Raw genomic sequence first — 27,206 nt, forward strand, 5'->3', positions numbered from 1 at the left:
TGTGTGAAGGAAAACATTAAATACAAGAGATCCGTGTGCTGTTGTACTGAAAACTGACGTGTGAATAACACAAGAGCGGCACAAACCTCTCACCTGTCCCAATACTGCAGTGAGTACAAGATGGCCGAGGCCTAGTCTAGATGCAAACCTGCTTACCTGCGCCCTCTGGCTGTAAGAAGAAGAATGGTCCATTCACTTACAGCAAGCAGAGAATTAATACACAAACTATATCAGGAAAAAAAATGCATAGATAATTTTCAGCTTTATTCACACAAAACCACACAAACTATTTTATAGTCTTCCTATAGAATCACTCTCTCTATATATTATCAGTACCTCTACATCATTGTACAATAACCCAGAGCCGCAGGCTACATCTGTCCCGGCATCCTTCACTGTCTGCATAAAGCTTGCTCTGGAGACTTGTATCCTGAGTAGTCTTTACACCTGACCCTGAACAGTCTGCCGCACCTTACAGATTTATTTGCTGCCTTTCCCTTTTAGATTTGTTCTGTACATAGAGCTGCTAATAGTGAGCGCCCCTGCTCTATAGACCCAGTTCTTCCTGCATTTGGTGCAGAAAGTGGAAAAATTATCTAAAACCAAGCAGAAAAAAATCTCAGCACTGACAGCATAATGTGCAGAGTAGATGCAGGGGGCGGACAGAACAGGAAGTCTGCGAGGTGAGGCGACAGCCAATAGCAGGGAAGCAGATAAAGGGGAGTGGTCACTGTCTGGTCCAGTAACATTCCTCTATAGTGTACAGTGCGCTGGTGTGTTAGGTGACCCTAGTAGGTCCCTTTTTAGTAGTTCTGATGTTCTGCCCTGAGTCTTACCTTAAGGGAGCCTTCACACGGAGTAAACGCGCGTGTATTTCTGCCAAATACACATGTAAAAATAAGACTCCCATTGACTCCAATGATATTTTTTACACGTGTAAAAATACACCTGTAAAATGTCAATGAAGTCAAAGGGAGTCTTATTTTTAAACATGTATTTTGCAAAAATACACGCGCGTTTTATGTGAAGGCTCCCTAAAAGCATTCACATAGAAGTGTTCCAATACTGTACACACATAAAATGTCTCTCTAGTAGTATATAAAATAATATAAAATAATATCTATAAATGTGTTTTATCTATAAAAGTTGTGCCCAGTCTATGACAGGTGGCCTGCTTATAAGGATAGGCTACAGAAGCAAGCAACCACCAAGTCAACACCCATAGCGGGATAAGGTAAAGTGCTACATATAAGAGGACTTTGAGTAAAAGCATGAAATAAAGTTTAAAAAAAAAAAAAAAGTGTAACTAGTACAGGATAAAAACAGACATATATACACATGTGGTGGTATTCACTGCCAACCATAGTCAAAAAAAAGAAATGTGGCTCCTATATTTTGCAAGTTACCTGAAGTGACTGCAATGTACAAGCCAATGAGAGGGGCAGCGCGAGAGAAGTCTTGTATGTAAGAGAGTGAGGGAGGGGATTACAATGGTAGAGGATGGGAGATGGCACGTGGCATTGTGTCTGTGAATTACAGACAACATGTAGGATGGGGGAGAATCGGACAGGATTCGGACTGTGTAATAGGCAGACATGGAGGGAGGGATAGACGGGGGAGTCACAATAAAAAGAGCAGAGGTACAGGAGTTGTGCAACAGAGTTTAGGATAAATTGGAGAGGAGTTTGTCAATTTGTTGGTGAACCACAAAGGAAGGTGTTGTGGTCTGAATGAGACTGTATCTATGTGAGAGTCAAAAATATTGCCCCCCAACAACTCACGTCTGCTCTCATGAGCCTAGGGTCTTCACATGTCCAGTTCATTCTGCTTTCAAACTGATTAGAGATGAGATAAAATAAAACAAAGAGGTGAATGTGCCCAAGAAATCTATCTCATTTCTATTTCAGCACTATAGGCTGCCGACCCCAGTATAGAGAATAACAGACTCTCATGGATCAGAAATTTAGTATAAGTCACAAGACATAATTGTAGACCCATGTATGCTGCTTGTGCTATAGTAAAGATTTGTTATGTACTCTTATATTTAAAGGGATCATCTACTAATACTGATGGCCGATCCTTACTATAGGCCATCAATATTAGATCTGTGATGGTCTGACACCCATAACCCCTGCAGATCAGTATGTCTCCTGGTAATGTTTACATACTGGGAGCCACAGTGCTTGCTCACTGTAGTGGCGGCTTTAGGTATTGCAGCGTTGTCCCATTGAATAGACTGTCCTATTGCTGACAGCAGGAGGCAGTAGCTACAGGTAGGAAATATTTCTTTGCCACATAAAATATACCATGACACAAGGTAGGTAGGCGACCATTACAGATTTTGCACTGAGCCCTAGGCGCTTATCATTATGCCTCTGACGGGAAAAGAGAAGTGGTGTGACATAGGGTTTCACAGAACAGGTTTCAGTATATCTGAATATAATATTTGACTTCCCTTTTCCGTGAGGACTTACCGATGATGAATGATCTTCCTTGTATGAGCAGTCATACACAGAGAGCTGTCAGTCACCGGACACTACAGACTGTGTATGCAGCAATAGAAATCCTTTCCCATTAACTATACATCAATCTGCCCCGCTCCTGCAGAGAGGACTGTATGTGTAATGTGACAATTCCCTTTATACACAGTCAATGCTATACAACACCTATTTTAGAAGAGGAACGTTAGGATTGGTGAAGTTCTTCACCTTCCTGATCACCATGTCATGATTTACACCTTAAAATCAACCGAGATTCTCATACCAAGTCTTTGATGCTCTGCAGATAACACTGCCCCAGGTCGAATTTGGAGAGGGGACATAGCGCCCCTAGTGTTGTCATGATACATGAATTCATACCACACTTCCTACAAAGCCTTAGAGATTCGATGATCCTTCTAAAGTGATAAAGGTCATTTCATGTCAAGACGGCACTTCAGTATTGGATTCTTCATTTACCAGAAGAACGTGGTCCCTTTCTTGATAGCCGATGCACAACAAAAGCCTGAAATAAAAGAAATGGTTATTATAGTAACTGTATTCATGAGTGGCAGACACCCCTGCCCTTGTACAGAGGTTTGACAGCTTTCTCTTTATACTGTACATAGGGAGTGAGCTGTCAATCTGCAATGGGGTGAACCAGCAGGCTATGGATATCCAAGACTTCATATTACATGCACTATAGGGTGTCTGACACGACCCCAGAAATGGCAGCAACATCCTGATAACAGATTCTTCTCTAAGGGATAGGGTTGGCGGAGGCCGCCTCAGGTAGCTGTGACCGCACCGCACCAGCATCCAGTCACGCACTCCGCTCCGGATTAGGCCCAAATGAATGAGCTTAGTCAGGAGGAGGGAGTGTCTTCAGGTGGATCTCGAGAGGCGAATCGGCCTGAAGAATGAGCATGTCGCTTCTTTTTCCAGATGCCAGAACAAACGGCTCCTGGTAAAAAGAACTGACCGGCTCCCATTGATTTCAATGGGAGCCGTCTTTTTGGTCAGGATTTTGAGGCAGATACGGCCTCAAAATCCTGACCAAAGTACCCCGTGTGAACTCAGACTTAGGGGTACTGCCATCTAAAACATGTATGGCCTATCCTCGAGGAGTGTGAATGATGTGGGTCCCATCTTTGAAAAATGGGGAACCTCCAACTCCTTCTAGACGGCTGCGGACCACTGCCTCCAGGCTAGAAATGCAGAAGTGGCCCGAGGCTTGGAAACTGCCAAAGTCACTGCATTATGTTGTACCTGTAACTCCTATTCGCTCCTATAGGGGTTACGGAAACAGCGTGGCACAGTAGCTCTGGTCTCAAGTGGTAAGGAATCAGCCCAAGGGTCATGACAAGGATTAGAAACAGCAAAATCTGGTCTAATAGGGGTCACATGGTGATTTATGATTTAATAGGGTTTTCCCTGACTGATCAGGACATTGGGAGACTTTTTAGTGGAGCGGCCGGCGGTCATGTGCTTTGATGGGCAAACCCCTTTAGGTTCCCCTTCTTCATCTTCATCAGTTACTAGTCACGGTGTAGGGACAGGCAGACTGATCCTAATTCTCTATATAACCTCCCATACTCATGTAGAGGAGCGCATGTCTCCCCACGATAATATAATAAGGACGCTAATATACAGCTCGTGCTCCCTGCCTATCACAGGCCAATCCTGCTAAGCAAAGATCATTCCATTAGATTAACTTCTTTATGTAAAATTGCTGAAAATGGATTTTATTATGGAGATAAATTATTTTACCCAGAAATGAGATTCACAGACAAAGATGAGACTATTCCATACAAAGGAGGCTCTTACCACACCACGCCAAATGGGATTAAGCTGAGGGCAGCGGACAGCAGGAAGCTAAATCCAGGAAACCAGAGCACCGTGGCTCCGTAGATGCTGTAAAATACAGCAATAGTCAGGCTTCCTGTGAGACTCTCCAGACAAGCAATGCAGGCAAACAGCGCCCCTGTAATAGAATAAGAAGGTTATACAAGGGTCAGGAAGGAGTACTGTAAGATTTATGGATTCTATAGTCACATATACAGTCAGCTAAAGCAGGACATACACATATCAGATCTATAAAGCCGCTGATTTTTACAGGTTCAACTGATCGCCTTAGGATGGGTTCACACCTGCGCCCGGTCTGTGAGTTTCCATCTTCTGCCCGAGAAACTGGACAGGAGACGCCCGTGAGCGTTTTGTGGTCTCCGCGGCGTTCACGGGCGGACACTTTGCAAACCCATTCAAATGAATGGGTTTGAAAACTGATTGCCGCTTTCCGTCTCCTGTCCAGTTTCTCGGGGCAGAAGAGAGACCAGGCGCAGGTGTGAACCCACCCTAATGTATATTGGGGGCCTCCTAATTGTCCTTTGATGGCAGATGTTGGGGAAACAAGGATTTCAAAAAGGGGTTTTCGGCCCCTGATGCAAGTTTCATACTCATATCAGATAGGTCAGCAGTATCTGATCTGTTTGGGTACAACACACAGACCCTATACAGATTAGCTTTTCTAACAGACTCCAGGCCCCATAAGCTGCTGCGGTGGGTGGGGAGCAGACCCATCCTCTTTATAGCAGTAGCACCAAAGAACACAGAATAAGAGCAGAACTGCTTCAGCTTCCACCATCTGGATGCTGACAGAATAGCTGATCTGTGTGGGGTCTAGGTGTCAGTCCCTTAGGTATCAGATACTGAAGACCTATCCTGTGGATAGGTCACGTGTATCAAATATGCCTTAGGGGCTGGAACACTCCTTGATCTGTCCAATCCTTTTGTCCCTGGGTCTATAAGCCACTATCAGACATGTCTGGCAGTTCCCTTGTCCCTCTGCCACTTTATTACATACGTGTGCATATGCATGAGGTGTTGTGTGAGCTAGCATTCAGCCGACATGTATGATCCTGGCATCACATCGGTTAGCTCAGGTACACTGCAATAACGGCTTGTCGGTACTGCATCTAAATTAACCCATTTATGCCACAGGTTGACATTTTTGAGTTGTGTGTAGAGATGAGCGAGTACTGTTGGGATCAGCTGATCCGAACAGCACGCTCCATAGAAATGAATGGATGCACCTGGTACTTCCGCTTTGACGGCGGCCGGCCGCTTAACCCCCCGCGTGCCAGCTACGTCCATTCATTTCTATGCGAGCGTGCTGTTCAGATCGGCTGATCCGAACAGTACTCGCTCATCTCTAGTTGTGTGCTATGAGGCTGCCGTTCCAATAATGGAACTCTAGACATAAATGGGTTAAAGTGAATGGAGAGGAGCAGCAGAACCAGCCACAGAATCCCAAACCGATAAGGTGTAGAGGTTAAAGGTGTTGGCCAATTCATTTTTAAGGATAGGTCATCATAAGAGACAAGTGGACGTCTGACACCTGGAACCCTCGCAGATCTGCTTATTTGAAGGGGCTGCAGCGCTCACGTGAGTGCTGTGACCCCTTCTCCCTTTTCATCCTTTGTTTCATAGTAGCCGTGCTCTGTAGTTGCAGCCTCTTCCCATTCATTTCTATGGACGTGGCTGTAATTACATTGTAGGGCTGCTATAAAACAGTCAGTAAGCTCCACATTTTACAAACACCAGCCGCAAGGCCAGATGGACTTTGTTGAATTTGGGCTCCAAGCTATCACTACCAGAAACTATATGAGAAATAAAAGCTTCATTATATGAAAACAAAACCAGGACCAACATTATCTTACAGGGCAGATCTGAAACAGGAAAATAAAATGTCCAGGGCAATGGTCAATACCAGGAGATGTCGTCAGAGGCGAATCCGGAGACAAAATGGAGATCCAATACAAAGCCAGGGTTCTGCTCTAACCAGTAACGTCAAGTACAAATTAACAAGCAGAAACACGCCGCGGGCCAGAAAAGCAAATCCAATACAAACAGTCCGGGTTCAGAGCCAAACTATATTAGTAAACATCCTGGTGCAGGAGGGAGGGGTCTTCTAAAAGCCTCCTCTACTGAATCAGGAGGAGACGACTGCAGAAGCTACTCGGACTGTCACGGTCTCCTTAAAGGAACAGCAGCTGAATTAAGAATCCAGACAAATGTCAGACAAAGTGGTCCTACTGCCCTGGCATGGGTTTAAGACTAAGGAGATCCTGCCAGTTGTCTTGTAGTCAGTCATAGGACCGTGAGGAGGAGGGAAGGGCATAGAGAAGATTTCTTAATGTATTTCTCAGTTTTATGTGTTATGAAGGGAGGAGGTGCTGGATTTTTTTGCATGTGTATTCTCTCTTGGTCTCTGGACTTGCTATGCTGTTTAACTGTTCCAGGTTAAAAAGTGGATGAGAAACAGCCCAAATTTTTTTTTATTTCCCACAGTCCATAGCCATACTTTGTTGATGGGAGATATATTACACATCCATACACCACAGATCTGATATATACTCATGTGTAGAGTTCTATATAGATCCACCTCTATTGTGGTGTTTTTACAATTACAAGGACCCAGCTTTTTTTTTTTTTTTTTTTTAAACAAAAACTAGAACAAAAAAGTCAACAGGATTTATTGCGATTAGAGATAAGCGAACACTGTTCGGATCAGCCGATCCGAACAGCACGCTCCCATAGAAATGAATGGAAGCACCTGACACGCTGACATTGCCGGCAGCCGGCCGGCGTCACAGGTGCTTCCATTCATTTCTATGGGAGTGTGCTGTTCGGATCGGCTGATCCGAACAGTGTTCACTCATCTCTAATTGCGATCCCTTCCGTCTTTACCTTGCTCATTTTCCAAAACCACTTTGGACATCATGGACCTCAGGACGGGAAGGGGCATCGCAGAAAACATCAGCGGAAGTCTCACTGTAAAAACAGAAACATAGTCATGAAGACATAAATGATGTCTGACCTACAGTAAGGAGTCACCTCATGTTATTGTGTTGCTGGAATTGCAAATCTAATACCGGTCACGATCAAGAGACCCAACTGTCTCAGACCCCTAAATATAGGCAGGGTCAATGGGCCAGACAATGTATAATTATACAAATTTGACATTCAGTGGTCTGGGAGAGCTGGGTGAGAATATCTAAAAGTCAATTCTGGTTATACTGGTGGTAGATAAAACCCCTCTGATATTCTTACATAAAAAAACAAAAGGAAATAAATTGGATTTCAGCTTTAGCAGTTGACGGCTCCATTCACATCACATTTGTACTTACATTTGGCCTCATGGACGCTACCATTTGCTTTGTCAGTGTGCTAGCTGTATTGTTCACACATAGCACACTGACCCATTCATTTCTAGGGCTCAATACACACGTCCATGTATTATCCATAATCTGTGTATGCAGAAGTGAGCCCGGGACAAAACTCAGGACAGGTCCTATAGGTAACTGTTGTATGGACTAAGAGCTGTCAGTCATGGGCTGGCTACATGCACACGGTCAGGTGTATGTAGCCCTACAGATGCAAGAGACACATAGGCATCCATCAATCTGGGTAACAGATGGGATTTTGTACACGTTAGATATTTCGGTTTGTTTATTACAGTACTTTTCCTGCAGTTTCATTCAGACCGGACACGTTTATACCAGAACTGCTAACATTATAATCTAAGGTCTCTTCAGACCCCAGAGTGTAAATGGAGACCCAGGGGAGGTGAGCAAATATAAACAGTGTTACTCACCTGCCCTGGGCTCTGGCGTTGGTCCCCATTGTCTTAAGATCTTAACAGTTCCTGGTGTTATTAAAGGGATCCGATCATTAAAATCAATTTTTTTTTGTCCCTAACACGTAGGAATAGCCTTAAGAAAGGCTATTCGTCTCCTACCTTTAGATGTCTTCTTCATGCCGCCGTTAGCTATAAATCCCGGTTTTCGTCCGCATGTAAATGAGTTCTCTTGCAGCACTGGGGGCGGTCCCCAGCACTCAAACAGCACTGGGGGCGTCCCTAATGCTGCAAGAGAACTCTCCAGCGCCGCTTCCATGTTCTTCTGGAACGCCCTCTCCCTGCGTCGGGTTTGCCCTAGGCCTAGAAGTTTGAAGCCAACCCCCGAAAGAAGACCCGTTCCTGAAGAAGACTGAGGCGGCGCTGGAGAGTTCTCTTGCAGCATTGGGGACGCCCCCAGTTCTGTTTGAGTGCTGGGGACTGCCCCCAGTGCTGCGAGAGAACTCATTTGCATACCAACAAAAACCGGATTATATATCGAACGGCAGCGCAGAGAAGACATCTAAAGTAGGAGAAGCATAGCCTTTCTTAAGGCTATTCCTACGTGTTAGGGACAAAAAAATTGACTTTTAATGATAGGATCCCTTTAAGGAAGCCAGAAGGGGCTTGATGAGGATGGGAACCCACACCAAATCCCAGAGGACATGAGTAACGCAAATTTTTTCTTATGTTCACTCACCTTTCATGGGCCTCTGCTTATTATACTTTGGGGTCTGAAGGGACACTATAATAATAGCAGTTCCATCTGGGATAGGTTTGGTCCAAACAAAACACATACTCACCTCCTGTAGACTCCTGCGCCCCCAAACAGTTATCATCTGTCAGATTATGATGGGGCAAATGAGCAATTACTTACCATTGGGCTCCAAACTATAATCTATTTCACCCTTATTATAATCCCATCCTAGAGACGTGTTTTTTTAGAAAAGGGTGTAGTCTAAAAACTGGTCATTAGTCGTAACTGAGATAAAATCCCTAACTAATACCAATATTCATTTAGGTCACAATCGCCAGCCCTGAGCCTAATCTGTAAAAATACAGTAACTGGTAAAACAAGCCTTGTGGGTAATAGTTTTGCACTTTGCTTTGCCTCGTTTTTTCATCTTTAATGTTTAACTTGTAACTCAATTGAAAATACAGAAACAAATGTGAATGGCGATTGAGAATGCGAAAAGAATCCAGCATCCCACAGCAGCTGATCTACTGGAGTTCTGGGTGTCGGACCCTTGCAGATCCAATACTGATGGTCTGTCCTAAGCAGAGGCCATTAATATCAGAAAGTGGATAACCCCTTTAAGGCCAAATGTCCCAAACCGTCCACTGGTCTGATGACGTGACACGACATCATCATGGCTTTGGTTGTGATCTATGATGCAGTCAGTTCAGGCCATTGACTTGTGATCAGGACCATAATACTGGTGTAAGTACTATTTATTATGCTTACTTGTATAGCGCCATCATATTCCGCAGCGCTTTACAGACATTGTAAACACAATCTATATTCCCTATCAGTATGTCTTTGGCATGTTGGAGGAAACCGGAGTACCCAGAGGAAACCCACGCAAACACGAGGAGAACATACAAACTCCTTGCAGATGTTGTCCTTGGAAGGATTTGAACCCAGGACTCCAGCGCTGCAAGGCTGCAGTGCTAACCACTGAGCCACCGTGTTGCCTAAGTACGACACCCTAATAAGCTTGTGTGAAACTGGCCGAGGTCAGTAAAAACAGAGAGCCCTGTTATTCCGTGTCTGCAATAAATGCTGAGACGATTACCAAGATTGTGATCTTATCTTACCCGGCACATATAGAGAAGTGACTGGTTTATGAGCAGTCCGTTATTGCACAATTTACAAGAGGACCCGTCACCGCTCCTCACATGTCTGCCTTAGTAAATACTTACATTCCCTATGAATAACTATGCTGGAGTATCTATTTGTACAAGGCTGCTTTCAGACTACAGAGTTTCGGGCACGAGACTTGATCAGTGTGAATATCTGACTTTCCTGGCCTGTACCTTATACTGGGAGCCTGCATTATAGTTACGTTTGCTGCTAGGAGTCCCTGAACTAGAATCACTAAGGGACAGGATATGGCTGGGAGGCAAGGACTCAGGGGGGTCTCTCTCCTGGCATAAGGTACAGACTGGGAAATAAGGCGCTCAGACAGACCAAATGTCCCATCGGAGGCTTGGTAGTGAGAAAGCAGCCTAAGGGCTAGTTCACACGGGACAAGAGGGGGCGGATTTTGACGCGGAATCCACCTCAATATCCGCCCCCTTACAATAGAGGTCTATGTAGACCGCTAGCGTTCTTTTTTCCGCTAGCGTTTTTTTTCCACTAGCGTAAAAATTTTTCCTGACCAAATTCCTCGACCAAAGGGCTAGTTCACACGGGGCAAAGTGGTCAGGATTTTGACATAGAATCCATGTCAAAATCCTACCGCCTCCCATTGAAATCAATGGGAGCCGGTCATTTCCTTTTTCCGCTGGCGGTTTGTTCCCGCTCACGGAAAAAAGAAGCGAGCTGCCCTTTCTTCAGGCGGATTCCGTGGCCGATTCAGCCGTGGCATCCGCATCGCAACAGCACCCTCCGGCCTAGGCCCATTCATTTGGGCCTAATCCAGAGCAGCACCGGCATCCCGTCACAGTAGCCGCAATGGAATGTGCACACGCGGAATCCCGTATGAACTAGCCCTAAGGCTGAGGCCCCACACTGAGGAAAAGCAGGTTTTTTTGTTGCAGTTTTTGAGCCAAAGCCAGGAATGGATAACAGGGATATAGTACAATGCAGAATTTGATGATTAACTAAACCAGACATGTCAGATGAGGTGACCGATGCAGTATAGTCTATTAAAGAGGTTCTAGAGTATTACAAAAACATAACAGCGCCCCATTGTTTATAGTTTATATGCAGCATTGCAGCCCTATTCGCTTTAGCAGAGCTGAACCTCAATGCCAGACACAACTTGTGGGCAGAGGTATTATCAGAGCACAAGATCTAGTCACACATTGTAATACTGAATGTGTTGCAATGGTCTCGAGTTGTGATCCCTAGATAAGCAAACAACAATACATGCAGTTGCCAGGTACCGGACTGGGACATAGGTGTGAACTTACATAAGCTCTAGTCACTCTATGCTCTCCTCATACCTGTACTTGGACAGCACTGTCAGGTATCCATGGGACTTGTTATGTTAGGTTTTTGTGATATATAATAAAAATCTTGAAATAAACCAAATTGAAAAAACAAATAAATTCTAGTGTCTCGGGAACAATCATTATTGGGCACTGCATATGAAGGGGTTACCTGGTCATCCACTATTCTCTACATGGAAGGAACAGAATTTAACCTGATATTTAACCCATTAACTACACTGTGGCACTGAACTTTAACTCAGCTTATTGGACACCGCTCCCATTCACTTGAAGCAAAGCACTTGGCAATCTCCGGACTCCTACTGAAGTGAATGGGGGCGCAGGTTTGTCCATCCAACAAGCAACTCACCTACATCCAGCCTGGCTTGAAAGCTCCTCCTGTTCTCAGGATCGTGGGCGCCTCAGTGGTCAGATCCCCGCCGATCAGGTATTTATCCTCTACCAATGGAAAGGGGATAAACACTATCATGGTACTGTATAACCCCTTTAGACTGAGGTCCCACGTTGCAGAAACGCAGCTTTTTTTGTTGCAAATTTTGCTTTGTTTTAATGAACCAAAGCCAAGAATGGCTACAAATGGAATGGGAAATATATAGGAATTTCTTATACTTCTACCTGCAGCAAAAAACTGCAGCAAAATCTGCAACAACAAAAAAAATCTTCATTTCCGCAACGTGGGGCCTTAGCCTTAAAGGATATTTTTGGGACCCCTTTAAGCGACATGTCAAGGTTTCATTGCACTGACTAGTGTGGTGCATTGCTAATACCAAGGTTTTCAATAACAGAACATAGTACACCTTACCCAACATCATAGTGACTGTTGTGGTGGCAAAGGCGGCCATGGTAATGCCTGCGATCCAGGACAATATTCCAATGAAGACGATGTAGGCATCCTTCAGACAACGTGTAAAGAAGAAAACACCAAGAAAACTTCCGACAAAGCAGAAGGTGGACAGGGCTGACCCCCATCCAACACGTACAGGATCCCAACAGAGAGGCGAGTCCAACTCGTAAAGAGTGAAGAGACTCGCGGCTCCAAAATTTGCAAACAAATAGGACATGAAGGCAAATAGGAATAGGCTGATGGCCGCCCGCCTCTTGCATGATCCATGCTTAAAAAGGAGAAAAACTCCCGAGAACAGCTCCTTGACGCCTTCTTTACTCAGCACGTTCTGCTGAAACTCCGACCTTTTCACGGTCTCTTCTAGTATAAAAAGTATATACAAAATATTCAGGATGTGTAGAAAAAGGGGAAGGGCAAAAGACCACCTAAATCCGAAGGATCTGATGATATAACCAGATGTGATTCCTGCCACCCCACTCGACACCCCAAGGACCATGTCAATAAAAGCGATGCGGATATTCTTTTTCTGAGTGTCTTTGGCTATGTCGGCTATATAAGAAAAGCATCCTCCAATGAAAGTAGCAAAGCCGCCCAAGAATCCACTGAAGACAGACGACAAGTATAAGATTTCAAGGGGCAAGTTGAAGAAAGATGTTGAACAGTATGCAACTAGAGTCAGTAAGCCACCTATAGAGGGCAGCAGCATAGACGCCTTGCGCCCGTGTTGATCCCCATACGACACTAGGATCAAGGTCATTATCAAACTTGGAATGAGTCCGGATAAATCCAGTGTTGTATTGAAGGTGGACGCTCGCTTCTGGACCTCCTGGAAGAAAATGAAAAAAAATCTGAATAATATTCATTCTGAATGTGATCTAAACAGCGAGCAAGTAGTGGCGGATGTTGGTGGTGGCGTCCCAAGAAAATGAAATTTGAGGGCGGTTTTGGACTATGGTCTATTTCCTTAAAGGGATCCTATCAATGGATACCCTTTTTTTATCGATAACACACAGGAATAGCCTTAGGAAAGGCTACTCTTCTCCTACCTTGAGATGTCTTCTCCACGCTGCTGTTCGGTAGAAATCCAGGTTTTCTTCAGTATGCAAATGAGTTCTCTTGCAGCACTGGGGGCGGGCCCCAGCGCTCAAACAGCACTGAAGGTGTCCCCAATGCTGCGAGAGAACTCTCCAGCGACACCTTCATCTTCTTCTGGAACACCCTCTTCCTACGTCTTCTTCTGTTCTGGGTTTTCAATTTTGTAGGCCTCGGGCAGAGCGGACTGGGCATGCTCGGGCCACAAGAAAATGGCCACTTACACCAGTTTACAGTGTAAGCGGCCATTTTCTTGTGGCCCGGGCATACACAGTCGGCTCTGCCTGAAGCCTAGCAGATTGAAACCCAGAAGAAGACACAGGGAGAGGGCTTTCCATATGAAGATGGAGGTGTCGCTGGAGAGTTCTCTCACAGCATTGGGGATGCCTCCAGTGCTGCGAGAGAAATCATTAGCATACCGAAGAAAACCTGGACTTCTACCGAACGGCGGTACAGAGAAGACATCTAAAGGTAGGAGAAGAATAGCCCTTCTTACGAGTTATCGAGAGAAAAAAAGGGTATTCAATGACAGGATCCGTTTAAGGTTGTAGGAGGGTGAACTACTGGAATCAGTTTATGTGGTGAGCCAAATTGTAACTTTAATCTGACACTGAGGGTTTAGGAAGGAGCAAGCGGGAAAACATAAGCGTATAAGTTGAGTAATCACATTATTTATCCTGGGTTACAGCAGGTATCATGGTCCAGAGCTACATTCACAAGGCAGTACTTCAAGAGCAGAGATCTTCCAGCATTCATTGTTGGTGTCATGTCTGCTTACAGCTTATTGCTTTGATTTGTATTTGCATTAGAGCGAAAGGAGAAGTTTATTGGGGGAAAACTGCACAGCTAAAAGGAACCTAGGACTTTCATGGATCATAAGAATGAGGATTACCTGCAATCCATCTGTATGGAGCAGGGGTCACGCAGGTTACACTGACACTCCACTCACTTTTATGGGCCTGCTAGAGATTAGAGATGAGCGAGTAGTAGTCGATCGAGTAGGTATTCGATCAAATACTTCAGTATTCAAAATATTTGTACTCGATCGAATACTACTAGCTATTTGCAGTAAATATTCGATTCAGAACCAGCGTTGATTGGCCGAATGCTATACAGTGTATATAGCATTCGGCAAATCAAGGCTGGTTCTGCAGCAGGCTCGTCCGTGCTAGTTGGAAGAGAGCTGGCAGCTTGCTGTTACGAGGGAGCTGACTTTTTCTCATAGGAATGAATTGACCAGTGTTGATTGGCCAGTGTACAGCATTTGGCCAATCAACGCTGGTTCTGCCGGAGGCTCGTCTGTGAGGAGGTGGAGTCTAAGATCGGACCACAGCGATCTCCAATATGGTCCGATCTTAGACTCCGCCTCCTGACAGACGAGCCTCCGGCAGAACCAGCATTGATTGGCCGAATGCTGTACGCTGGCCAATCAACGCTGGTCTTTTCATTACTATGAGAAAAAGTAAGCTCCCTCGTAACAGTAAGCTGCCAGCTCTCCCGACCAGCAAGGACGAGCCTGCTGCAGAATCAGCCTTGATTTGCCGCAGGCTCGTCTTTACTAGTCGGGAGAGCTGGCAGCTTGCTGTTACGAGGGATCTTACTTTTTATCAGCGCAACTGCAAGCGCTGTGCAGTTAAAGTGCACAGACCCCATAGACTATAATGGGATCCATGCGCTTTAACTGCACAGCGCTCCTCCTAAACACTCTCCTCCTGCTACTCGTGGACTTGGTGACTCTCCCTTAGTCGAATAGTGGTTTTCCCTGAAACGAGCATTTTTTCCCATAGACTATAATGGGATTTGATATTTGATCGAGTACTCGAATATTGAGGCTCTACTCGAAACGAATATCGAATCTCGAATATTTCACTGTTCGCTCATCTCTACTAGAGATCGCTGAAATGAATTCAGTGGCAGCGTACTGTGCGACTTCTATTCAGAGCCCAGGTCACGTGATCAGTTGGGGTCCCAGTGGTCAGACCTCCACTGCCCTACAATTTATTCCCTAGCCTGTGGATAGAGGTTAGTACTTGTGCTGTATCAGTACATTGCCATTCACACACAACCTATAAGTACTGACATCTGTTCCCCAGAAAACCCTTTTATCAGCCACCAACAGGACGGCTGCAGAGTGCCACTCCTCTGTGATAACCTTCTTTAACCTTCAGGACTACCACTAGGTGACCATGGTTATATTCCAAGCACCAAAAGCAAACCCGGGTGTAAACAGTTATTATGCGAGGTCACATGACAGTGACGCATAACTATAATCCTAGGTTTACCTGCAGAGCATCATCTCATGGACACCAGACTACAGACAAATAGTAACTAAACATAGTAGTTTGAAAGTGGAGCGTCCCTTTAAATGTATTGAGTAATGTGTGACAACTTCAGCAGGAACAGCCCATCCCTTACACTGCACATACTCATCCCTCCCAACCGTCACGGATTTTGCGGGACATTCCTGTATTCGGGGTTCTGTCCCGCAGTCCCGGTCATCAGGAGATATGCGATGAGTTGAATACATACGGGAGTAAAGCAAAGAGCTGTCACAGCTCAGCTCCTGCTTTACCGCTGCGCTCCGGCTAATGGATGTGTAGGCGCAAAGTGATGACGTCACTCACATCGCGTCTACAACTCTGTGAGTGAGACTGCGGAGAGCGCTGCGGGGAAAAGAGAGAAAGGTGAGTATCAGTGTTTTTTTGTGTTAAGCATTGAGGGGGAACATAATGAAGGGGGCCCATGAAACTGGGGGTAGATGAAGGGGGGGGGGAAACGACATGAAACTGGGGGCAGAGATGGGGGGCATGAAACTGGGGCAGAGTTGAGAGGGGCATGAAACTGGGGGCAGAGATGGAGGGGGGACATATAATTATGGGTGACTGTAGGAGGATTATACTGTGTGGGGGCACATGAAAAATGAATGAGAATGGGCGGAGTCAACAAAGTGGGCGGAGCTAATTTTGCTGCACATTTTGTCCTTCATTCTGTTCTACGAAAGTTGGGAGGTATGTATACTGAGAGGGAGGGTGTCACGGATAGGCCTGGACTCAGTCCAATTTGAATTGTAGGATGGATGCAGATTTTTTTTCAGCAGTGTGTGGGTTCGGATATCTCATCCACTACACTGCTACTGTATATTGTTTATCTATTGCAACTGTGCAATGTGTGACCTTAAAGGGAGTCTGTCACCAGAACCCAGCAATGCAGATAGAGAAGTTAGGGTCATCTGAATCAAATGGGGTTTTCCGCTTTGGCTGAATAAGTCCCTGAGATAGCAATGTTTTTGTCAATATGCAAATGAGCATTTTGGTAACACCCTCACTGCCTCAAAGAGCTAATTTGCAAGTTGACAAAATCAGTGATATCTCTGCAGCAAAGATAGCGATTCGCAAAGGGAAAACACCAATTGATTCAGGTGACCCCAACTTATCTGTTTGTACAACTGGTTGATATCCTGGAACTTTAAAGAGGACCTGTCTGCTCTGTTGTTGTGAATATTTATACTAAATATTCCTTATTACCGTATATACTCGAGTATAAGCCGAAGTTTTCAGCACAGTTTTTGTGCTGAAAAAGCCCCCCGCGGCTTATACTTGAGTCAAGCAAAAAAAAATATTTTTCGGACTATAAGACGCACTTTTTTTCCCCCAAATTTGGGGGGAGAAGAAGGGCGCGTCTTATAGGCCGAATGTGGCGCCTGGCACCCGCCGTAATAGTTGCCGGGGCCTGAGACATCGCTGCCCTGCCCTGCATGAAGCCAGCAGCAAGAGGAGTGATGCTATTCCGCTCCTCCGTCCCCCCGCCGCTGGCTTCATGCAGGGCAGCGCAGCGATGTCTCAGGCCCCGGCGTCTATCCCTCCCCGGCATCCGCCTCTCTAGTACAGCGGATGCCGGGTCTGCAGTCTGTATCAGCGGCCTCTTCTCCCCCGGGGCCGGTACCTGTAAAGTTGCAGGCCGGCTCCTGCGCGGCGATATCGCAGGAGCCGACCTGTTCGGGTGACAGCCGGGAGCCTAATGAGGCTCCCAGGCCTGTCACTGCTATATATTAGTATTGCGGCTGGGTCTATGACCAGCCGTAATACTAATACACAGAATGTCCCATAGACGGCAATACAGTTGTATTGCCGTCTATGGGACTTGCGATCAAGCGACCGCAGGTTCAAGCCCCGGGGGGGGGAATAAAATAGTAAAAAAAAAAAAAAAAAAGCTTTAAAAATCTATAATAAAAATATGAAATAAATAAAAGTTCTAAATCACCTCCTGTCCCTAGAATATATATATAAAAGTAGAAAATCATATATCATAAACCACCAGGTTTTTTTTTTTCAATAAAAGGTGATCTAAGCAATAGATATTCCCCAAAATGGTATAACTAAAAAGTACTTCTGGCCCCGCAAAAAAAACCACTCTATGCGTCCCCGTACAGCTGCAGGGTCACCTGTCAATGTGGCCTTGCAGCTGTTGCAAAACTACAACTCCCATATATTAAATATTTTACCAGTTTTTGCTTCAAAATTTTTTTTCCCTATTTTCCTCCTCTAAAACCTAGGTGCGTCTTATAGTCCGAAAAATACGGTATATATTTTTTTTTTTTTTTTGGGAGGAGGGGGGGGGGTCTATGACTAGCCGCAATAGTAATGTATAGAATCTCCCATAAAGTAGTAAAGAAAAAGAAGCTTAAAAGAAAAAATATATTTAAAAAAAAGTAAATAAATCCCTCTTTTCCCTAGAATACATATAAAAGTAGAAAATTACTGTGAGACACATACACATTAGGTCTCCCTGTGTCTGACAGTGCCCAGTCTACTGAATATAGGGGATCTGCAGTGCTCCTGTTCCGTCAGGAAGGTGTTAATAGGAGCACTGCAGATCCCCTATATTCAGCCAGGCTGAATCCCACGTGGGGGAAAAAAAAAAAAACTCAGTCCTCAAGCCCAGGGAAGGGACAGACAGACAACCAAAACACCCCCTCCCCTTCCCCAGCACCCAAAAACTCCGACCATTTTAATTTTTGAAATTTTCCAGTAGCTGCTGCATTCCCCCCCCCCCCCCCTCGGCTTATACTCGAGTCAATAAGTTTTCCCAGTTTTTTGTGGTAAAATTAGGGGCCTCGGCTTATATTCGGGTCGGCTTATACTCAAGTATATACGGTACATTTTCTAAGCGCTTTGTGTTCTGTCATTCCTCCTGTAAATGTATGCTTAAATTGACAGCCGAGTAGTACCAGTTCGGGGGCATCCCTATCACTGTTACATTTGATAGGGACATCAATGGATCCCTCCGTATGTTGTAGAGGTCCTAATTAGAGATTAGATCGCAGGCCTGCAGAAGTCACACGCACACAGCTGATGGTGTACCAAGTGAATTCTAATTTTATTGTAAGAAAAATTTAGTTTAAATACATTACAGACAAAGAGCTGGCTTGGCTATTCTAATCAGTGCAACATAATTGGTCATAGAGATATAAGATAAGCCTGGCACAAGACTATTGGCTGAGGCTCATTATAATCTGCATCTCATTATAGCTTTCCACACTGGGATGGACTTTCCCATGAAACAAAGAAGGATTCAAAATACTTATGTGTGAGCTAACATCCCAGACTGTCTATATGTATATATCATGGCAAAAGAGTTAAGATGACATGTTCCAACTTAATTAACAATGAGCTACATAGCATATACCATAAAATATGACAGAGTGCCCAGAAACCATAAGATTAATACTTTTGTTGGTTATGTGTCCATACATCATGTAAAGGAGGTAAGAGATATACAAAGTCAGCTGCATCTTCTCAAAATGAGGCCCTTGAGAGATAAGGATTAGCAACCTATGCATTAACGTTCATTATCACATTCCTTAAAGTCTAACAAAGGGCCTCCTTGACTTAAGCAGAAAAATACATACTTATACAGTTTATATGTGAAAGAGTACAAGATGGCTGCCAAAATACAAGATTAGAGGATTTGACTCTCACAGTTCCCCCATTTTGAGATGGTTGAATACAGAAATTAACATGTAAGTACTTCAGTGACCTAATGTCCACTGCCGGATTTCCCAGATTCCCTACATGTGTTTTTCTGCATTTCAACCTTTGTCTCAAAAAATCCTTATTAGGTACACACCCCTTTGACAAAGAGGATGGTAACACCCACTTGTCAATTAATTCACAAATATTCAGGGGGATTAACAGCAGAACGCAGAGCTATTGTTAGAGAATACACATGTTTACTAAGATAGGTAAATGTCAGAAGAGATGGCGGATTCTCTATAATAAAGCTACGTCTGGGATTATCCCCAATCTCTTACTGAATATAATGGAGATGACAGATATTAGTTTGCAGTTTCCTATATATTATTATTTCGGTGTACACTTGCCGCTACCTTCTTACCTTTTCATGTATGTAGTTGGGGTTACTTTGGTTGGTCTCACAATGAGATACGTTGTTGTCATAGAAGACGGTGGTATTAAACTCCTCCTGCCAGAACCTCTGATATACGTACTGCTGCATCAAAGGGAAGCTGGAAAAGCTAGCAAAGCAGTAGATGGCCATGACTGGCTCCACCAGGTACAGGAGTCCCATCTTTACTTCCGGTCTAGGGTTCCCAATTTGTAGAGGAACAATCACATATCTATTGACTTACTGCTGAAAAGAGAAATAGCGGTTATTGAAGGAGTCTTATTACATAAGTTACAGGATTGTTATAAAAGTAAGAATTACATAATGGTGTGCTTATTTTCTGGTAACATCACACACAGGAGCAACACAGTGGCTCAGTGGTTAGCACTGCAGCCTTGCAGAGTTGGAGTCCTGGGTTCGAATCCCGCCAGGAACAACATCTGCAAGGACTTTGTATGTTCTCCCCGTGTTTGCGTGGATTTCCTTCCATACTCCAAAGACATACTGATAGGGAAAAAAAGGACATTGTGATCCCTATATGGGGCTCACAATCTACATTAATAAATCCCCCAAAAATAACATCTCACACACACTCCCCCTATATGCACGGCACACCTCCTTCAGCCGCCATTGCTCTCCAGGACCTATTACGCCTGCTTCGTCCCCACACTCACTGTTATAGGTCCAGTAGTGCCCTGTCCCCATTGCCCTGTGTCTCAAAAATAAGGTTTCCTAACAATAAGGGTAAGGCTACATGGCAACTTTGGCCTCAACTCCTGTCACATGACCAAAGATCACTCCATCAACCTCCTTCAGTTAATAGAGTCACATTGTGACGAAAGGAAAGCTGTGACCATGACTTCTAATCACAAAAAATTCAGAAGGGTTCAATACTTCTGTCACAGAGTCACATCTGTAACACCCTTATGTAGGTGTATGACTCCTTGCACTGACATTAGGGAAGGGTGAAAGGGCAACCAATGTTTGGTCATGTAACAGGAGTCTCACCCAAAGTCGCCCCGTAACCCTAACCTAAGGGGTCGCTCTTGACCCCCTGCCCTGACCCCCTGCCTGTAGGACTATGCTTCCTGCACTCGGTGGTGGCCCAGTGGTTAACCTGGTCCATGAATCCAGCCAAAGACAACATGGAATTGACACGTATTCCTGTATCTTCCTCCGGGTACTCTGGTTTCCTCCCACACTCCATATGGGCCAGTGACTGATAATGTCTATAAGGCACTGTGGAATATACTGGCACTATACACAAGTACAATACATTCTGCTGGTCATGGAGACTACTCTGGGGAATCCCTTCAACAAAGTCAAAATCCCTATAGGGAGATTAACTGCCCTAAACCAAATCCTCTGCAACCCAGGGTCTGTATCTTCCCAGCTAGGTCTTGGTCAGCTACAATACCAAAGAATGGAAAGGTAGGTCATACCAAGCATGACAAGCCCATGTCTACTCTCCGATTTGCAGAAAGCTACGTGTCCTCATGTGATCCCATTACCGAAGATGCCGAGTCCCACACCTGCGTCGATAAACGCCAGAAATGTAATACCGCACGCTCAGCATTTTCACTCTTCCAACTTCTTTCAAGCATCATAAAACAAAAGAGGAACTCTGTAATCTGATAAGGTATATACTTCATTCAGTGCCAAGATATATCCTCCTGTAACCCTTAAAGGGATCACAAAAATATATCTGTTTTATCTCAGAAACTGCGCCACACCTGTTCAGGCGTTGTATCTATTACTGCAGCTCAGCTCCATTAGGGGGGTGTTCACACTACTGTTAATGTCTGTTGCTCTTATCCATCACAGGATTAGAGCAATGGATATTAGTAGCAATAGAGTGACTGATGTATTCACTGTAATGTAAAAAAGTGATGGAGCCTCCTCTATATGAAGACTGTTCCCATTCACTGTAATGTAAAAAATATGATGGAAGCCGTCGTCATGTTTGTGGCATACACAAGTAATAGGGGCGGCGCTGCAGTTCGCGATGCAGTGTAAGAGCAGTGCCGAATGTGCCGCCTGCCCACTAGCAGCTTCTGACACCCAAAGGCTGCTAGAACAGCAGATCTGTGGAGGGTCCAGGTGTCAGACCCCGGCAGATCACATAATGATGACCGTCCTCTCCTGTAGATAGGTCTTCAGTGTGAAAAATCAATTTGGGGCTTGAAACCCCTTTCGGGGTAAGTTCACACTGAGATTTTTGGTCCGGAACCTGAGATGGAGGCGTCCTCAGGTTCCGGACCAAAATATGGGTAGTCGCGCCTGGATGGCGGTGCAGTGCAGTGTGGTGCAAATGAATGGGCCTAGTTGGGAGGGAGTGTCTTCAGGCGGATGTCACGAGGTGAATCCGCCTGAAAGAATGAGCGTGTCGCTTCTTTTTCCGGAAGCCGGAACAAACGGATCCCGGAAAGAAGAACTGACCAGCGGATACAGCCTCAAAATCCTGACCAAAATACCCCGTGTGAACTTACCCTTACTGTCAATAGAACTGAGCGTCATTACCATACAGTGGTGGCACTTCTGTAGGAAAGCAGGTCCCATTCCTGTCCAGACTCATTCATTGCAGTGTCCTGTTCCAGGCTTCCAGTCTGTATGTCACAGACCCATACTGGGCGCACAATTGTAGCCATAGATAAAGGTCTATAGTGATATATAAAACACTCTACAAACAATGGGGCAGATTTATTACGTCTTCTATTTCAAACCCCATATAAGCACCTTACTGACAAATACTTGCGGACCAACAGCTTAGATCATTCCACTTGGTAAATAGGAGCTGAAACTACCAAATATATGTGACCCTAAAGAAACGCAGCTTTTGTAGGACAAGCACAGAGTGAATCACAACCTATCGAGATAAACCTGTCCTGCCACTGCTTGTGGCGTCAATGATTCATAGGTATTGGGTGATCACACCCGACAGGAATCTCAGCTCTAGATCCGATCATCTCTCAGGTACTGTAGATTATAGGTCAATGACTCGGGCGCGTCCTGGACCGGGCCGTGAGCCTCACCAGCCTGTATGCGGTATAGATTTCAGAGATCAGCACAAAACCAAAAAAGTTGCAAATGTCTGTACAAAAATCCAAATGTGCTTGTTTTCATGCCTTATACACCAGAAAACTGATGAACAAGGCATAATAAATCTGCGCCATTATTTATACAGTGTTTTATGTTTCACTATAGGCCTTCCGCTATGGCTATAAGCACACAACCGCATGGGTCTGGCTCATGGTCCCCAATACAGACCCAAACATGGCTGTGTGTATGGGGCCGTATCAGTCAGTGTGTTATCCATTATAAAAAAGGATATCACAGTAACCAAAAATACAGTCATGCACATGGCGGCAGCCTAGTCTGAAAAAAACGCTATTCGTAGGCCAGATTCCCACAAGCGTAATACAGGGACAGCTTTCTGGCCCAACCACAAGTCTTACGACTTGACCCGGACATTTTCTCTTTCAATGGAAGTAATTGGGAATTCTTCTTCCAGAATTTGCAGAGAACATCAGTCCCAGGAATGGACGGCCATAGAGTCTGCCGGCCCCAACGCACATTCGATTACGGACTGTTGCCAAGATTTTAGGTAAAATCTCCCAGCACTATGGATATTACTGCGCACAAACAATGCAGTATCAGACATGAATAACATAGTCAGCTCTGCTACATATTTATCACTTATTGGAGCAAGTTTAGTGATTCCCACCAGCGATGTATTCTTTGGAGCTGGTTACGGTCCCTGGAAAGACAGCAGTCACTCTTACCGCTGGGATGGGGAGGTATCGAGGGGTCTATAAAAGGATTTCTTATACTCAGTAAAGCGGTTGGAAATATTGCTACGTGGAAAGTGACCCCTTCCCCCCTTTCACCTACAGAGAGTAACGACATACGTGTCTACATTGTGGGTTTGGGTAGAAAGGGGAAGTTACTGCATATGTGAATAGTTATCAGTTGCTACTGCACAAGAGTTTCCGGCAGTAAGAGACGTATAGTGTATACAGGTGACTAGAGGAAACCTAATAATATATCCTATTAATGGGATTTTCCACCTACACATGTATCTAGGGTAGAGTCAGTAGGACAAACCGCAGATTCTCACTCCACTACTTTTCCTCCAGCCCAATTCTGTCTCAAACTCAAACTCCTTCAATGGCCAGACAAATGCAGTAAAGATCCTCTAAATCATTGGTTCCTATGAAAATAAATATGTAATAAATAATATTCATAATAATAATAACAAGAATAATAATACTAAATTGATATTTGTGTAATATATAATAATTAATCAGCGCCCGACTGACTCCATAGCCCTGCAATACCCCAGGAGTATGGAGCACCGATGCATATGATGCACTGATCACTGTACCAGTGAACTTTTAATGGCAGTCTACCACCTCCTCTAAGATAAGATAAGATAAGATAATCCTTTAATAGTCCCACATTGGGGAAATTTCAGCGTGTTACAGCAGCATAGTAATACAGATACAGGATAATACAGAGTAATATAGTACAGACTCTAGGCAGTGCTCCAGGGAGCTGAAGCCCCGCCCCCAGTGCACCCATTGCTTCATTAGCATAAGAATTCAAAGTTATTTCTCTCCAAATCCACATAAGTGACATACATAAGACAGGTATATTATTTATTACTATAGCAGGCTCTGACATACGGTATCACCAGATGATAAGATATTGCGCTGCAATAATACGGAAGATAAACTTTGCATCACTTTTTTTATCTGAAAATGCAAATAGGAGAAAGATCTCTATTCCACCGAATAAACTTGGTTCCTCTTCTAAGTCCGTCATCATGTAGGTCTAAGAAGGAACCTGGTAACCCAAGAATGAGTGTGTACACAAACCAACAGCACCAATAAGCTCCAGACAGGCTAATGAGGCCGCCATGGTGAAGGGCCGGGTCCTAGTGCACAAGTATCAGGACTGGCAGCTCTGCAATGGTCCTGCTATCTGGCCTATGATAACATCCAATGCTTTCTGTACAGGCTGCGGGTCTGTATACATAGAACGAGGGGCCTAGGTTAGGCTCAGGTCTAGGCGGGATCTGTGATATCTGTGGATCTTTAACAGGATTTGTCCATTGCATAAAATGATGCCAAATATCAAACCATCCTAAGACTCTGTTCACATCTATGCTCATATTTTTTCACCAACGCAGATATCCCAGCCTAAGGCGATATTCACACAACCATTTCGCTCTCCATGAAAAACATCAGCCATGTAACATCTATATTTTCAGTGGCCACCAAGCAGCTGTTTTAAAACCCTTGAACTCTATGGTCCACGTTTACTAAGAACGATGCACCTAGAAAGTGGACAAAAAATGAGCTAACAGCATGGTGCACATCTTGGTGCAATGTGGCTCATGTCACTCGTCACGTTTTGGATGGAGCAGGGCAGAAATCTAAGTGGGCTGGGGGCCCCCCCCATCTGCCAAATTAGCAATAACTGAGGGTATTCAATGAAGGCTGGCGTAAGAATCACCAGTCGTAAAGGGGTTGTCCTCATACACAGAACCAGATAAATGGAAAATTGCCGAGGGCTCAAGTGCTGGGCCGCCAGTAATTAGGGGGGGTGGGTGACCAAAGATCCCCTAAGGCCGGGGCCCCACTGGCCGGAAATGCCACAATTTGACCTTAGCGGAAATGCCGCCGTAAGAATCGCAGTGTTTTACAGTACTTGCAAAGTGGATGGGATTCATGCAAATCCCATGCCCACTTTGTGGGAAAAAAAACGTTGCGGTTTTGAAAATCGCAGCATATCAATTATATCTACGGAAACGCCGGCAGCTTCCCCATAGATATAATTGGAACAGAAAGTCCGCGGAGGAAAACTATGAACTTTCTGTTGAAAGCGCTGTGGGAAGAACCGCAATGCGATCACACCGCGGTTTGGGGCCTTAGTCTAAAGCCTCCTTACGAATGGGAAACTAGTTTGCTTGCATGACTGGCACTCCATTCACTTCTAAGGTGCTCTTGACACAACCCCTTTAATAAATCCCCCCCCCCCCAGATTGTTCTCAGATGTTTGTTTTTTAACCATTAAAATAGGTAATTGTAGGACATGTCAGCTGTTTGTCGGACCATTTTCACTTTACGTTAAAAAAAAAAAAAAAAAAACCACACACACACACACACACACACACACAAGTACACCCATAGACTTTCATGGACTTTAAAACATCTGTTTGATACTTGATCATAAAAAAGTAGGTTATTTGGCTGTTTTTCACTGTTGTGTGAATATGACCTAAAAAAAAAACCAAAAAAAACCATTCTCCCTTTTATGTAGCGGTATATCGGGGCATAAACAGTGCGTACATGTATGTATGGGATATTACAAGTTAGTATAGGGGACATGTATCTGATCATAGGGGGAGAAGGGGTTCCTATGACTGACGGAGAGGGTTGTGGGTCTCCGCTGCAGCAGTGCCATATATCTCTATGGTACATGGATAGGGCTTCAGTTGCAGTGAACGGAGTACCCCTTTAATACTATTATACTAGACACTGCTATAGTACCATAGTGCAGCTTGTCAGCTATACAGCTGCTGTCACTGTAAGACTTCCCATAGAACTTTTACCCCATAGAGCCATTCGCCAGTATTCAGACGTACAGCGCGTTACAGGTCCGGTTAGTGACATTGTATTGTACACATGAGACATTTCATGACATTACAAATGACTAAGCGTCCCTATAACAGGTCACCTGTATTCCCGCATCAGGCAGCCATGTCAGCAGGAGGAGGCCGGTCCCTGTCACCAGCCTTCAGCAGCACGTCCTCTCCTCACGGCAGCCCCGGCGACCACCGAACTGCACTAAGCGCTCCTGTCACAGCACGGCTGTTGTTGTCTCTGTGATCTCCGCCCCTGCCGCCAGCTCATTGGTCCCTGAGAATCCCCGCCCACTCAGCTTAGCAGGTGCCGCGCGCTGATTGGACCAGAGCGGTGTCAGTCTCTGCAGTGACGCGTTACTGTTTAGAATAGGGCCAGCGCTGAGTTAGTAGTGAAGCAATTCTAGAAGAGCAAGGGAAGTGACAGGAAGGGGAGATGACAGAGGAGGGCGCGCTGGTGTATGAGCTGTGCTAGTCAGGGCTCTTATAATAACACGGGGGATTCATATCATACTGGAGGAATTCCAGAAAATACTGACTAAAAAAGTATAAAAATACAACAAAAACCATTCATGGCCGCTCTAGAGATGGGACATCGGATAGCAAAGAAGGGGAGCAAAGTGGTGTGCATGGTGCGTGGCGCAAATTCTGTCTTTTGCTCCACCCATTGTATTAGGACACACCCCCAATATAAACAGATGTCAACCTGGGAGAGCCCGTCACAGCACGATGCGCTAATGGCAAAAGTGGTTGTGGCCTATTAAGGGACGCGGCTTCTATAAAAGGGCTCAGTGACATATATCCAGACTCCGTATAATAATATTACACCCCAAATTGTTACTACTTAGTTCAAATAAACAATTGCGCCATTTTTACTTTATCCTTTTAGTG

At 44.8% G+C, this 27,206-nt stretch overlaps 1 protein-coding gene across 2 annotated transcripts; it reads right to left on the minus strand.

Annotated features, from left to right (window-relative positions):
• Window positions 1-2,538: 2,538 nt before the first annotated feature.
• Window positions 2,539-26,515, minus strand: SLC46A3 (solute carrier family 46 member 3). 2 transcript variants are annotated; one of them, XM_075265967.1, is made up of 6 exons: window positions 26,411-26,515; window positions 19,661-19,915; window positions 12,134-13,001; window positions 7,227-7,310; window positions 4,305-4,461; window positions 2,539-3,003 (listed from the first exon to the last, which is right to left on the minus strand). In XM_075265967.1, the coding sequence occupies exons 2-6, from the start codon at window positions 19,850-19,852 to the stop codon at window positions 2,922-2,924; spliced, it is 1,383 nt and encodes a 460-aa protein (XP_075122068.1). In that variant the 5' UTR covers window positions 19,853-19,915; window positions 26,411-26,515; the 3' UTR covers window positions 2,539-2,921. The 2 variants fall into 2 exon arrangements, with proteins under 2 accessions (XP_075122068.1, XP_075122069.1); XM_075265968.1 differs by having other exon boundaries at window positions 19,661-19,912; window positions 26,411-26,499.
• Between the last annotated feature and the right edge of the window lie 691 nt (window positions 26,516-27,206).

This window comes from Leptodactylus fuscus, chromosome 2, assembly GCF_031893055.1.
Source record: "Leptodactylus fuscus isolate aLepFus1 chromosome 2, aLepFus1.hap2, whole genome shotgun sequence".
Classification (NCBI taxonomy): Eukaryota; Metazoa; Chordata; class Amphibia; order Anura; family Leptodactylidae; genus Leptodactylus; species Leptodactylus fuscus.